General features: G+C 36.0%; 1 protein-coding gene across 2 annotated transcripts in view; it reads left to right on the top strand.

The window, feature by feature from the left end:
* The window catches only part of LOC113502885 (somatomedin-B and thrombospondin type-1 domain-containing protein), a 64,042-nt gene extending 55,965 nt beyond the window's left edge, over positions 1 to 8,077 (top strand). For both annotated transcript variants that reach the window (XM_026884626.1, XM_026884627.1), the window contains 4 exons: positions 4,838 to 5,032; positions 6,489 to 6,612; positions 7,074 to 7,150; positions 7,820 to 8,077. In XM_026884626.1, coding sequence (XP_026740427.1) covers positions 4,838 to 5,032; positions 6,489 to 6,612; positions 7,074 to 7,150; positions 7,820 to 8,022 — 599 coding nt within the window. In that variant the 3' untranslated portion in view covers positions 8,023 to 8,077. The remainder of the gene's footprint in view (positions 1 to 4,837; positions 5,033 to 6,488; positions 6,613 to 7,073; positions 7,151 to 7,819) is intronic.
* Positions 8,078 to 12,125: the final 4,048 nt, after the last annotated feature.

Below are 12,125 nucleotides of genomic sequence, written 5' to 3'. Positions count from 1 at the left end.
ATGTTGAAGTTTTCACAGATTTAGTATTTATATTGCTGCTATAACTAAAAATAAAGATCGAATTTGTTCTTCTTCATCCTATTACAGAACTTTCAATGTCCCTAGTCCGAATTGCAATTAATCGGTTGTTAAAGTTTTCAATGTCAATCCCCAAAAAAAGTTGTGAGTAAACTTAGGATCGGGAATAGAATCAATCAGAAGTCTTAATTATTAGTGGTAATAAAACCACAAGTAACAGTTGATTAATCAATCGCTCTTTGTTTCCTTCTCTAGCAATTGGATTTTTTCCATGAGCATAGGATTAAATACAAGCTGCTATTAAACACATTCAAAAATATACAAGAAGCATGAAACTGTAGCTCAATACATATCCAATTGACAAAACCGTTCTACGTACATACGAATATCACCGAAAACACATTTCAATAAAATTCTCTCCATCCATAACACGAAATATCGAATTCTTTACCCACTAGTAAATACTTTATTCCTTTGAATTACGTAAAGCTTTAGACATGCACTCTACTGAAAGGGAATCGCTGAAATACAGAACACAGTTAAATAGTACGTGAATTTATACACGAGAAATTTTCACGTTGGCAACATTTACTGTGTAGGTTTATTCAGAGGGTGGCAATCGACAAAAAAGACTCGATCCGTTCGAGTATTGTAGATTATAAATAGTATATTTGCAAATATGGGGGATATTTTCCGAGGGTCTCTTTACGCTGATATGTGCTGAGTATTCAGCATTACAAAGGATCCGATTTTAGATATTACGGGTTTTATTTTATTGAGTTAGCTAGATAGGTATTTGTTGAAGATGTTTTCTATTCTTAATACGATTTTTAAAAGTAAAAAAACTTATTTTCAGGCATCGGCCGTAGTGAGTTTGTATTGACCGAGCTTGAATAACGACTTTAGTTGGTCATAAAAAAATGAATATATGTATAATCAGAATAGTTTAGGGCTTAATGTAAAATATGCAGCTTGATAAGCCTACCAACCGCATACTTATACCGATTTTCCCTTTCCCCTAATATTTATTTCGCTAAAAGACAAAGACTACACGCTTATTATAAAAATCCCCTAATATCTTTAAATACCATCTTCCTTCTTCTTTTTCGCTTTATCACATCTTTCATCATCGATTATTCCAAAATATACTGTTCCAAATCAAGACACACCTGAAAATCCAAAACAAAACCGGTTTCAAAATGTTATACGAAACAATAGCTACAAAATTGATGCCAATATCAAATTCATACCGACCATTTTGCGGCTACTGACACGTTGCTAACATTTCCTGTACCTCTACCAAGAACGCTCAAATAAATACTACCTATTGTCTATGTAGAAGGGTCAGATTCCGGTCTAACCAGATGCAGCTAGGTATTAGTATTTTTAAATATATTTATTTCATATTTTTTTAACAACTCACACAACATACCCAGACTTAGAACAAGCATTCTTGGATCACACAAATACTTGCCCTACTCCGGGATCGAACCTGCGACACGACGCGCGTAGTGGGTTTGGCATGGTGACCTCAGCCACTCGGCTATCCGTGTTGTCTGACCTTTGCCCACACGATACCCCTGAATAAGACTGGTTGTCAGACTTCTAGCTTCTGACTACCTGTAAAGACTGACAGACGTGTCAGTATCCGCTGGGACCCACAAATTATAGTGTCAGAAACGAGACAGCGCTCTACAACGCGTAGCTGTGTCTCGGTCGCACGCGATATATTTCTTTTTCGAGAGTATCATGGTACGGGCAGTCTCCATGTAGTATTGTGCTACCCGCAAATCCCACCGTTACCGAATTGAATCTCACTTGCCCGACTTGCCGGTACAAGTTTTAAGGCCGAACTTTGCACTCCGATTTCTCAAGGGGAATTCTGTGAAGGTTTTGGTCTGTTTGGATCCTTGGTGTAATGTTATGGTATTTAGAATGAAGGTAAGAGTATGATTTGAAATTAATATCGTCTTTTTATTTTTGATGTTCTACAAGATTGATATTAATATGTTACTTATTAAAAATGTATTAAACTAAACTTATAAAGATACTAATAGATAATAAAAACAGTGTACTATTTACATAGCATAAGAAAACATATCCTTATCTCTGTCAAAAACGGGAAACGTCTACAGAAGAATGGCTGCAATGCCAAGTTGAATGGCAATCCTTTGTTGACCAGAGACCAACCTTCTGATTATAGGTGGAGTCGACCAATCGCTTTCTGAGGTCTTTAAAGATCTCGTGCACCCTCGTGTGTCCTTATGTCCCGAGTCCCCGTTTCAATCCTAAACAGCCCGAAAATAGTTGACGATCAATTAAAAATCTCACCTATTCTTCCACCATCCGACAGTCAATAAAATCGACCTTCTTCAGTAGGGTAAAGTTAAAGCCATAAATAATTAAATGCCTATATTGGACCGGGTAGAGGTCTCGATTCCTCAATACCGATGGCGATAAATTACGCGTAACAGACTCCAGAGTTACCTAAACCCCGTAAGCCCATATTCGACGCAAAACACCAATTTGCCGCATCATTTACTGCAGCCTACAGCGGGAAACATAAATCAGAAAAGATTTACGTTCATAAAACAATTTTGCATTATTAAATAAGTGATATATTAGGAAAGTAGCTGTTGCCCGCGGGCCTGCCCGCCTCTAACCGAAAATGATCCAACGGGACCATAAAATCAGGAGATCGGGAGAAAAACTATCTTGGGCGTTAATCCTGGTTATAAACTATCCGTGTACCAAGTTTCGTCATAATCCGTTTAGTGGTTTTTGCGCGAAAGAGGAACAAACATCCATACATACGAATTTTCGAATTTATAATATTAGTAGGACGAGTAGGATGTCGTTGCGGTCCTCAAGAATGTTCGAACATGGGTACTAAGCGAAGTAATGGCCTATAAAATGGCCTTAAGGGCCTATTTATCATGTACAAGTGGGAGAACGTTGGCGGCTGTCTGTTGCGGATTTATTGATCGTAAGACGAATACCTGAGATATCGTCTGTTCGTCGTTTGGGTTGCGACGACACAATTTCCTGGTTCAAACATAAAGCTTGTTTTATTGTTAATTTGTGGACGGAATAGAAATTAGTGTAGTTAGAATGCTTAGGGAATGCGGTGTCTTTTTGCGTGGCATTAAGTGGAAGTGGAAACATTTAATTTTGCGCGTCAAGTTTATGCATCAAGTCTTGTTCAGGTATAAAAAATTAAGATTCTTTTTTGATCCCCGCTTAGCCAGGACATTTATTTGAATTTTCCACATATGCTTGTTTGGAGTCTGGGTGTTCCCGTGCATGTAAATTGAATGTTTGTAACAATCCGTCAACACAAGGATTGAATTTATAACTCGTTATTTTTATAAATGTAACTAACATTAAAAAAAATGTTTTTGATGAGAAATAATTAAGAATTCATACTATTAACGGAGAAGAAAACCATATTTATGAAACTAATACATCAGATAATCACTTAATCCTACAAGTCCATTTAGTTTACATTGATACCTAACCTCTTTGTTAATAAACCTTTCATTTGAAGTTACAAAGGAGCGATAGGTAATTACTATCACCGATATTGGTCTATAAATAACAGATCAGATAGGTGTAATGTATTGAAAGAGTCTATCGGACGTCAAATGGCTCATTGGGTATGAATTCGGCTCTCAATGTAAGGTCTATTTATCTACTATTTTCGAATTGACCCGTCGCGTAGCCATTGGTCGCCATTTTGTTATAGTGTGGGCAGATGGGTAAGTAGCTAATAATAGATTAATAAATTAGGCGTTGAAAGCGTGGAAGAAAATTTCTTTTCTGATGAAAACCATTGCAAAAGGCTTTATAAAAACCGGCCATTACTAATTGGCATCACTAACGCTATCGTAGAAATAGGCTACAGATAACAAATGTTTAACAAGTCCATCCCATCGCTTAGCCTCAAAGTTTTTGTTTATTATTTGTTGCTATTTAAGTATTCACGATGATAGACGGACGCTCAAACAGTACACACTACAATGGCTGAAAACGACTGATCTAAATTACGTGGCATGTTGAAACCAAATTTTATTAATCCACACATTTAAGCATTTTGTATTAACGCTAGAAACTAAAAAGTTAACTTGGCTAATAGGGACAAACGTCTCAAAACCGTAGTCGAAAAATCAGAATGTATTTATTTTGTAAAAAATAACGGCTTTAAAAAGTGTGATGAAAATGTAAGTGAAAATTATAAAAGCCATCATAAGGTTTTTACACTCTTTCCTTCTTTGAAAAAAGTCGGTGTCTAAAGCCTTTTTCATGTGGTGAGGCTCACTTAGCTCGCTTTTAGAATATATTTTTTTTAATAATAAAAATATTGGCTCTTTAAAATCTGAGAGAGGGTTAAGGTAAAGAGGTTTTGTGTACTGCCAAGTATAAGCTTATTTTAAATCAACGTTGCCTATGAGGTATAAAATGTATATTACGAAAGGTTCACGTTTTAATATGTAGGAAAAGCTAAACCAAAAAATATCATTACATCTCACAAATATTAATATTGAATTTTGAATTTTCAACCGACTTTAGAGAGAAGATATCCTCAATTCGACTGCAAATTGTTTTTTTATCTGTGTTACGTCACAAGTTTGGACTGGAGGTTCCGGGTTTTTATTATTCCAACTTATGTAGTTTTTTGTCGATTCCTCTCCATAAGAATTTCAAATTGGAACCGCGCATATAGAGTAATTAATATTAAGGTTTCGGAATTGGCAAAAAAAAATATTTGTTTTTATTCACCACTTCAATAAAGTAACATAATCCATCTCTTTGCTCACAGTAATAGACTGCGTGGTCTCCGGCTGGGGTCCGTGGTCTGACTGCGACACCAACTGCGGGTCTGGCAGCATGGTGCGCAGCCGGCGCGTGGTACAGGCCCCGGCTCACGGGGGCCGGCACTGCCCGTCACTCGTGCAGCGGCGAGCTTGCCAGGAGCATACGGGGTGTTCAGAAGACAGCGATGTTCCGTTAAGAGGTAGGTGATGATGAAATGGATGTGGTACAGGGTTACATTGGCAGATATTGCCGTCACTGTAGTTCAGAAGCGGAGTGACTGTCAGGAGTACACAGGATACTTGGAAGACTGTGATGTTCCGTTAAGAGCTAAGTGGTGATGCAATTGACGTGGTACGGGGTTACAGTGACAGATACTGCCTCCTTTACAGCAGCTTCAAGATTTTCAGGAGCGTAAGGAATGGTCGGAGGTAAGCTGTGATGAAATGGAGCATGGTACAGGCCCTTGCATGCAGTGGGATTATCTGAAAGGGTTGTGACCTCGGTACACGAAGGGAAAAGGAAGGAACAAGGGTGAGTTTTAGTCGTTCTGGTCAAACTAATAGGAAGGAGTCATTTGTTGATTTCTTATCCAGAAAAAAGGCTCATGATCATGGGCTCCACCATCTCTCATAAGTGAAGCTTCGAATCAAGCCTGGCTGGCACGAGCATACTGGATGTTCAGAATTCAGTGATATTTGCTTTAGAGGAAGGTGATGATGAAATGGACCTTAACACCCTGTCAAGATCATATTGCTTGCTCGAAAGACAGTGCTGCTCAGCAAGAAAAGTAGATGCATAAACTCTGACCGTAAGAATGAACTTCGTAAGTAATAAGTCTGCTTTGTAAAGGAGTGTAGGAACTTAAGGAACTGATACCCGACTTTATTAATCTCCAAAACAGGGACGAAGCTTTGAGTACAAGTAACAATTATCAAATCGTCAGTAAGAAAACACACTTTTTTTTCGCTTAGTCTTCTTCATCGCACTTATAAGATAAATTCTACCCTCGACTATTCAATATCAATATTTAGACAACATGACGAATGAATCCCTTTAAATAATACCAAAATAGATATTACAAATAGACTTTCTTAGCTAAACCAAGTTCATCATTCTATTTTCGTAAAGCATTTGAAGATCTTTATTCCAGAAAAAGGAATCTAATTTAGTATCTGGCATGATTAAGATGAAATTAAGTTGGAAAGGTTTACTAAGGAGGCTTTATTAAGACGTACATACGTCGTGTTACCAAAAAGATTTCACCCTGTGTGTTGCTTTGTATTTGAATTGGAAAGGAAATATAAATATACTGTCATAAGCGTTAGTAAGCGAACTATTATCCTAAAAATATTATAAACGCAAAAGTTTGTATGTACAGATGTATGAAATGAAATGAAATGAAATGAAATGAAATCATTTATTCTGTAAGTAGGATATATCATCACTTTTACATGTCTTATTTTTTTGAGAACGCTGGAGTCGACATTTCCTATCTGACTATGAATGATTTTTTCCCTTTAACGCAAAAATAAATGAATGGATTAAGAAGAAACTTGGCACATAGATAGATTATAACTAGGATAATTCATACCTAGTATAGTTTTCATCCCAATTTTATGTTCATTATTAACATTTTCTTTATTCTTTGTAAACAGATGAGACAGCAATGCTTCTGCCGGGCGTGCTGTCAGTGAGCCGCCATTCGAACGAAACCGTTGACATCCGGAAGAACCTCCGCCTGCGCAACCCTGACGACCCCGAGTCCAACTCCCATAGAGAGTGAGTATTCAAAATAATAAATGATATGATAAACCTGTTAGTCTTCCCGTTTGTGACCCTTTGACTTGTAAACTACACGACCGGTTTCGATATTTGATGGTTAAGCTTTAGGAAAGGAAATAAGTAACTTTTGATGTAATAACTGGCATTCGATCAATGGACAGAGAATGGGGCAAATGCTAGTGTAACATAAATTGTATGTTCATTTATCTATTGACACCTTTAAGCTTAGAAAGTAACGTTATTACGATCACGATATTGTATTTTAACATATTTCTTGCAAGTAACTGTACTAGTCGACATTTTAATATCTGACTTAAATGAGAGCTTGTTTTCAGATCGAACGTCACTTGCACAAAGTCGAGCCGTTCCTTTAATTTCCTGCTTCAGATCAATCTTTTACCCTTTGATACATCTTATAACATCCTTGTTTTATCTTTTTTTCCTTTTCTATTGTCCAGATACTGCGCTCAGTTCGAGGTCACCAAAGTCTCCAAGTTCTGCCATTCGGATTCCGACTATAAATCCCTGAGAGAAGGTTGGTTTTGACTTGTTTTAAGTTAATGTAGAGGAAATTGAAAAGTAGGAAACCGATCTGAAATTTCCGGTGCTTGTATTGGGCTAGAATGGTATGTTTTTGAGTGCATTTGATTCCGGTTGGATTTGAATTTTTGATTAAAAAGTTATTAAAGAGTTAGTAAAGAATGTAATATTGTAATGGCTTATAATATTGGTATTAAGTGATATTTTTTTAAATACTACGTATTGGGTCGATTGTAACATCAAATTTTAAGAGGGCTATTATATTAAAAGGGAAAGGGAAGGGAAAGAATCTTTAGAGACTCATTGTTTAAAACTTGTAATGTCTTTTCTGCACTCAGACAAAACAATCTTTTTTATTTTGTTTTTTTTTTATTATATTCTGGTAGTATGTCATGGCAAAACATTATTTCAATTAAAATTTTAAGTGGCTGGTTGAGCTTTTATCACCATTCTAGCTCACTGCGGGTTGGCGATTCCAGCTTTCAATATTTGATTTACAGCAGTGGTGTTTTAGAATACAAGAAACTATGTACATATAACTTTGTCAAAGTGATATTGGTACTTTGTCTGCGTTAGGACCGAGCATACTTATCCATACAAAGAAACGCACGACAATACATTCTAACACCAAAATAAAAGTCACAACTAACCTCTTTTTTCCCAGGGAATACGGTCTGCGTCTTGTGCGAGACAGCGGCTCTCCGTCGTGACCTCAAATGGCGCTGCAGCGGCCACGGCGTCCCAGGGCACGCGACCCGCTTCTATGCCCTGGTTGCCCCGCACTGCCATGGAAAATGGGTGAAGTCGGCCCAGAACCCGGATAAACGGAGCGACTGCTGTGCCAACCCTAATTTCATATTTGTTTAATTAAAAAAAAATTCAAAAAGTTTACATTTAAAAAGGATGTTCAAACGAAACTTAATTCAAGGAAGTTAAGATACCTACTCCTGAAATAATAAAGTTATACAATTGCAGGATTTATATCAAATTAATATTGAATAATTTTCAGTATTAATTATAAAGCTTAGAGGATGAGTTAACGGCGCCTCAATTTTAAGTTTCGTTTGAGTATACGACTAGACGTGTAAAAGAACAACAAACGAAGGAGGTTTTAGTTTTTAGTAGGTATTCCCAATAAGTGTCTACGGTTCAATATTCAAGCTCAATTGTTATTTTCCAACTGTCAAATTCAAAAATCGTTCTTAAAAAATAAGTCTGAGTTATTCTCGTAAAATAGTGATGTACCGAAATAGTAGAGACGTATCATTTTCTAGTTATTTATAAGTTTTCGTTCGTTCGTATTATTCTGAGATGAATACAATAAAGACGTCTGCATTTAAACGAAACTTAAGCTAACAAGTATTTTGTAAATACATTCAAATTGGTTAAAGTGCAATATAATCATTGATCGTAAAAAAATGCTTTAACCCCACAAATTAAATTGTCGATATTAAAAAAAAACATTCTTTCAAATAATTTAAATTTAGAGGTGTGCAAAATGTCGTACTACAAGAAATTGCCATTGTGACTTCATACTATAGAGGTGCACATTGTAAGAAGGTATCGGTAAGCTGTCACTAGAGGTGGCCCTGTCATGTTAATCGATTGTCGAGAACTGTACCTCAACCAAGTGAAGTTTTCAATTAACCCAGTGAAGACAATCGGCATTAAAATTGATTTTATAATTAACTAAGACTTGAGGTAATTGATTTTGTATCTTATAACTTTAGCGATAAGAATGATATTACTTAAAATAGTTTGTGAATACATATCTTAAACTTATGTAAATAATAGTGTTAAATAAACTCATTATGAAACTATGACTTGTTTTTTTAATTTTATTTTTTCCCCACACTACATCCCGATGGCATTCTTTCAATAAGAATTCTAATTTGGAACAATTTCAAATAAAAAATCCTGCATTCAAATTTTACTAATATTGTGCACTTTTTAACGTCACAACCGTACTAAGACAGCCCCTTGATTCGCCTGCCCTTCATCGCTTCCTAAGTATACAAGCGTGGAAAAGAAAAGGTGCAACAAACTACACAGTACAGGACGCTGCCTGAATGTCTATTTTTATTTTGAGTAATAAAACTCAAAAGAAGATTAAGAAATGCAGACAGCATTATATAAATAGATATTATTTCCATATTTTAACATGAAGCAACTGAATAGCATCCACATTCTACAACGCATTTTACTGAAATACACAATTGTTTGGACTTTAAAAGAGACCGCGCCCCCTGACTATTTCGTCATTTCTTCTCAAGGTAGTTAGGTAGGGAATGTCGACTCAAAAAGACCTTGTAAAGTGATGATACATGATCCTGCTTACAGAATGAATGATTGCATTTCATTTCAGTGTCATAATTTGCAATGTCATTACGAATGTCAAGAATCAATTTAAAACAGGATGAACAGCAACACCATTTAACGTACTTTGATGAAGTGCTTAACTGGGCTATACACGACGGACAAGCACGACGTTCGGCAAGTAACTACGGTCACCCATCAAAAAACCAACCTCACCAACCGCAGTTTAACCTCTATCATTTGTCTACTTATACAACTTGCACTTACAAACACTTTCTTTACAATATTAAATAAATTAATTATGTTTGTATGTATCGTCACGTTTCCCCCTAACGGGGGGAGGAGAAAGTCCCCTAGACGTGTCTCATCATAAGTAAAGTCACGTAACAACGTAATCTACTGTTTTACAAATACTTTCATTGAATAGTCTGTCTTATTAGTATGCAGATAAAGTTCTAATTGATATAAGATTAGTTTTGTAATATAAGTTCTTGTCTATTTTTTTAATTAGTATGTAATTCTTCATTTATGGTAAAAGATAGTGTTTGCCATCGACATATAATAATGGTCATTCCGTACGTGTATAATCTGTAGTAATTGGTTGGTTTGAAAAGAGAGAGAGCGATGGCATAGGCTTTCGGTCTTCTCTTTCCTCACAGATGATCCTATATAAATTTTAAAGAAAGACCGAAACTTCGGTGCCTCTTTTTCTTTCGGCGTACGACAATTCCCATTTCTAAGGCATGTCTATTAGTATAATATACTCGTATGTCGATGGTGTTTTCTCTGTGTTCTGGTGACATACGTCACTCTGGTGTATATTTTTGACGTGAAATTAATGAGACAAAAATTATACAGTCCTAACGCCCTAGATCCTGAAACAGGTAGATACCAAGGAAGTTTTGAGGAAGTACTTATATTAAACCCGAAACAATAAAAAAGGGTTCCATCCCTCTTAAGTTTGCCGGGCGGATTTGTTAGTAAATGGATCAAGGTAGGAAAGGTTCTCTGGAAGTATGAGAAAACAATATTTGGATTTATAACGGGATGGGCAAAATACTATTCTTTGAAGATAGGAATGTAGAATGTTTGAATGGACATTTTATATGCAATGGAGTTTTATGCATGATTGTTTGGGGAGAATGCGTTAGAAGTGTGAGTGTCTATAAGGGTGAAGAACTTATAGGGTAATAATGGAACCCTATTACTGAGGTTCCGCTATCTGGCCGTCTGTCTACCACCAGGCTGTATCTCATGATTCGTTATAGCTAAACAGTTGAAATTTTACAGATGATTTGTTAGTCTTTTCGCAAAAAAAAATAACGGAATAGGAACGATAATTTAGAGAAGATCAGTGCTTTTTATATATTTTATATTTTATTAATTTGCAATAAACCGGTATTCTCGTTTTTTTGTTACGTAGGTATTTACATCAGAAGCCTCATTCGGCAAAATCCCTTTTTTAAAAACGAGCAAAAAGAAATTGCGAATTCCCAGATGTTGGAAAAAAAACTTGACTTCCTCATGACTCGGTTGAATACATCTAATAAAAATATTACGAAACATTTTCACAAAAGAAATACCTCAAAATAGAAGCACTTTGCATTTAGAAATACATTCACAAAAATACCGACCCTCACTTTTAAGGAAGCTACATTTTAAGGCAAGCTTTTCAGCCTTTTAATCCATCATCATTAATAATGTTATTTCGACACAGCTGAGAATCTCACTAATTTACCCTCCATTTTTCCCGTAAAAATATATGAGAGAAATCTTCAATTTTGGGCCTGTACTGTGAGCAACTTAAAGTAGAATTTTATCTTTGTAGGGAGAGACAAAGATACACATTTCGCATAACACTGTCTCGCTTTACAAAGCATTTTTTCCTTTTCAAGTTGTAGGGGGTTCGATGATCAATTATTTGTAGACACCACTTGCTAGCACGCACCAATTGCTTGCCATTGTGGTCCGTTTATCCATCTTTTATAAAGAATATTCCGCTATAGATGGAATATTGAGAACTATTGTTTGTTTATCATCCGTTGGCCGTTCGCAATATAAGTGCTCGACTGCCGACCAACTTCGAATGGAGTCAGTTTATTGCGTTTCAAGTCCTCAAGCCTTTTATTTGAATGCCCCACATTCGGTTCCAATTGTTTTCTATATAGAGAGCTTTTTGGATGCCTAATGAAAGTACTATCGATTGTTTTTTGTTTCAAAACTTGTGTAAACTGAGGGTAGTTGGGAAAGGTAAAGGATTTTTTGTTGAATTAGAGTTTTAGTTAGTTTTTCTCTATTCATTTTGAAAAATATATATTCCTTTAGTAAAAAGACCAAAAATTGATAAGCAGAGGTTTGGTACCTAAATAAAATCGTTCCTTCACCATATGGCCAGAACTTATGTACTTATACGGAATCGAGATTTTAAATTGTATTTAGAGTACTTATTAAGTTTTAACAAAAGCCGACATCCAAAAAAATATTTTCCCTTTTAAACCCTCATAAAAATAAAGCCGACCTAAACTAGACACCTAATTCACCCTGAAATGAACACTCCAAAAAATATGAGCACAATACAAATTGCCTCACCAGTTAGCTACCTCCCGGGCCATTTCCTCAACATTCAAGTAATTAGTGCCAGTCATTGCCTCCAT

Source organism: Trichoplusia ni, chromosome 18 (assembly GCF_003590095.1).
Source record: "Trichoplusia ni isolate ovarian cell line Hi5 chromosome 18, tn1, whole genome shotgun sequence".
NCBI classification, from domain to species: domain Eukaryota; kingdom Metazoa; phylum Arthropoda; class Insecta; order Lepidoptera; family Noctuidae; genus Trichoplusia; species Trichoplusia ni.
The sequence above is the reverse complement of the archived record's forward strand: the minus strand, read 5'-3'. Positions and strand labels throughout refer to the sequence as shown.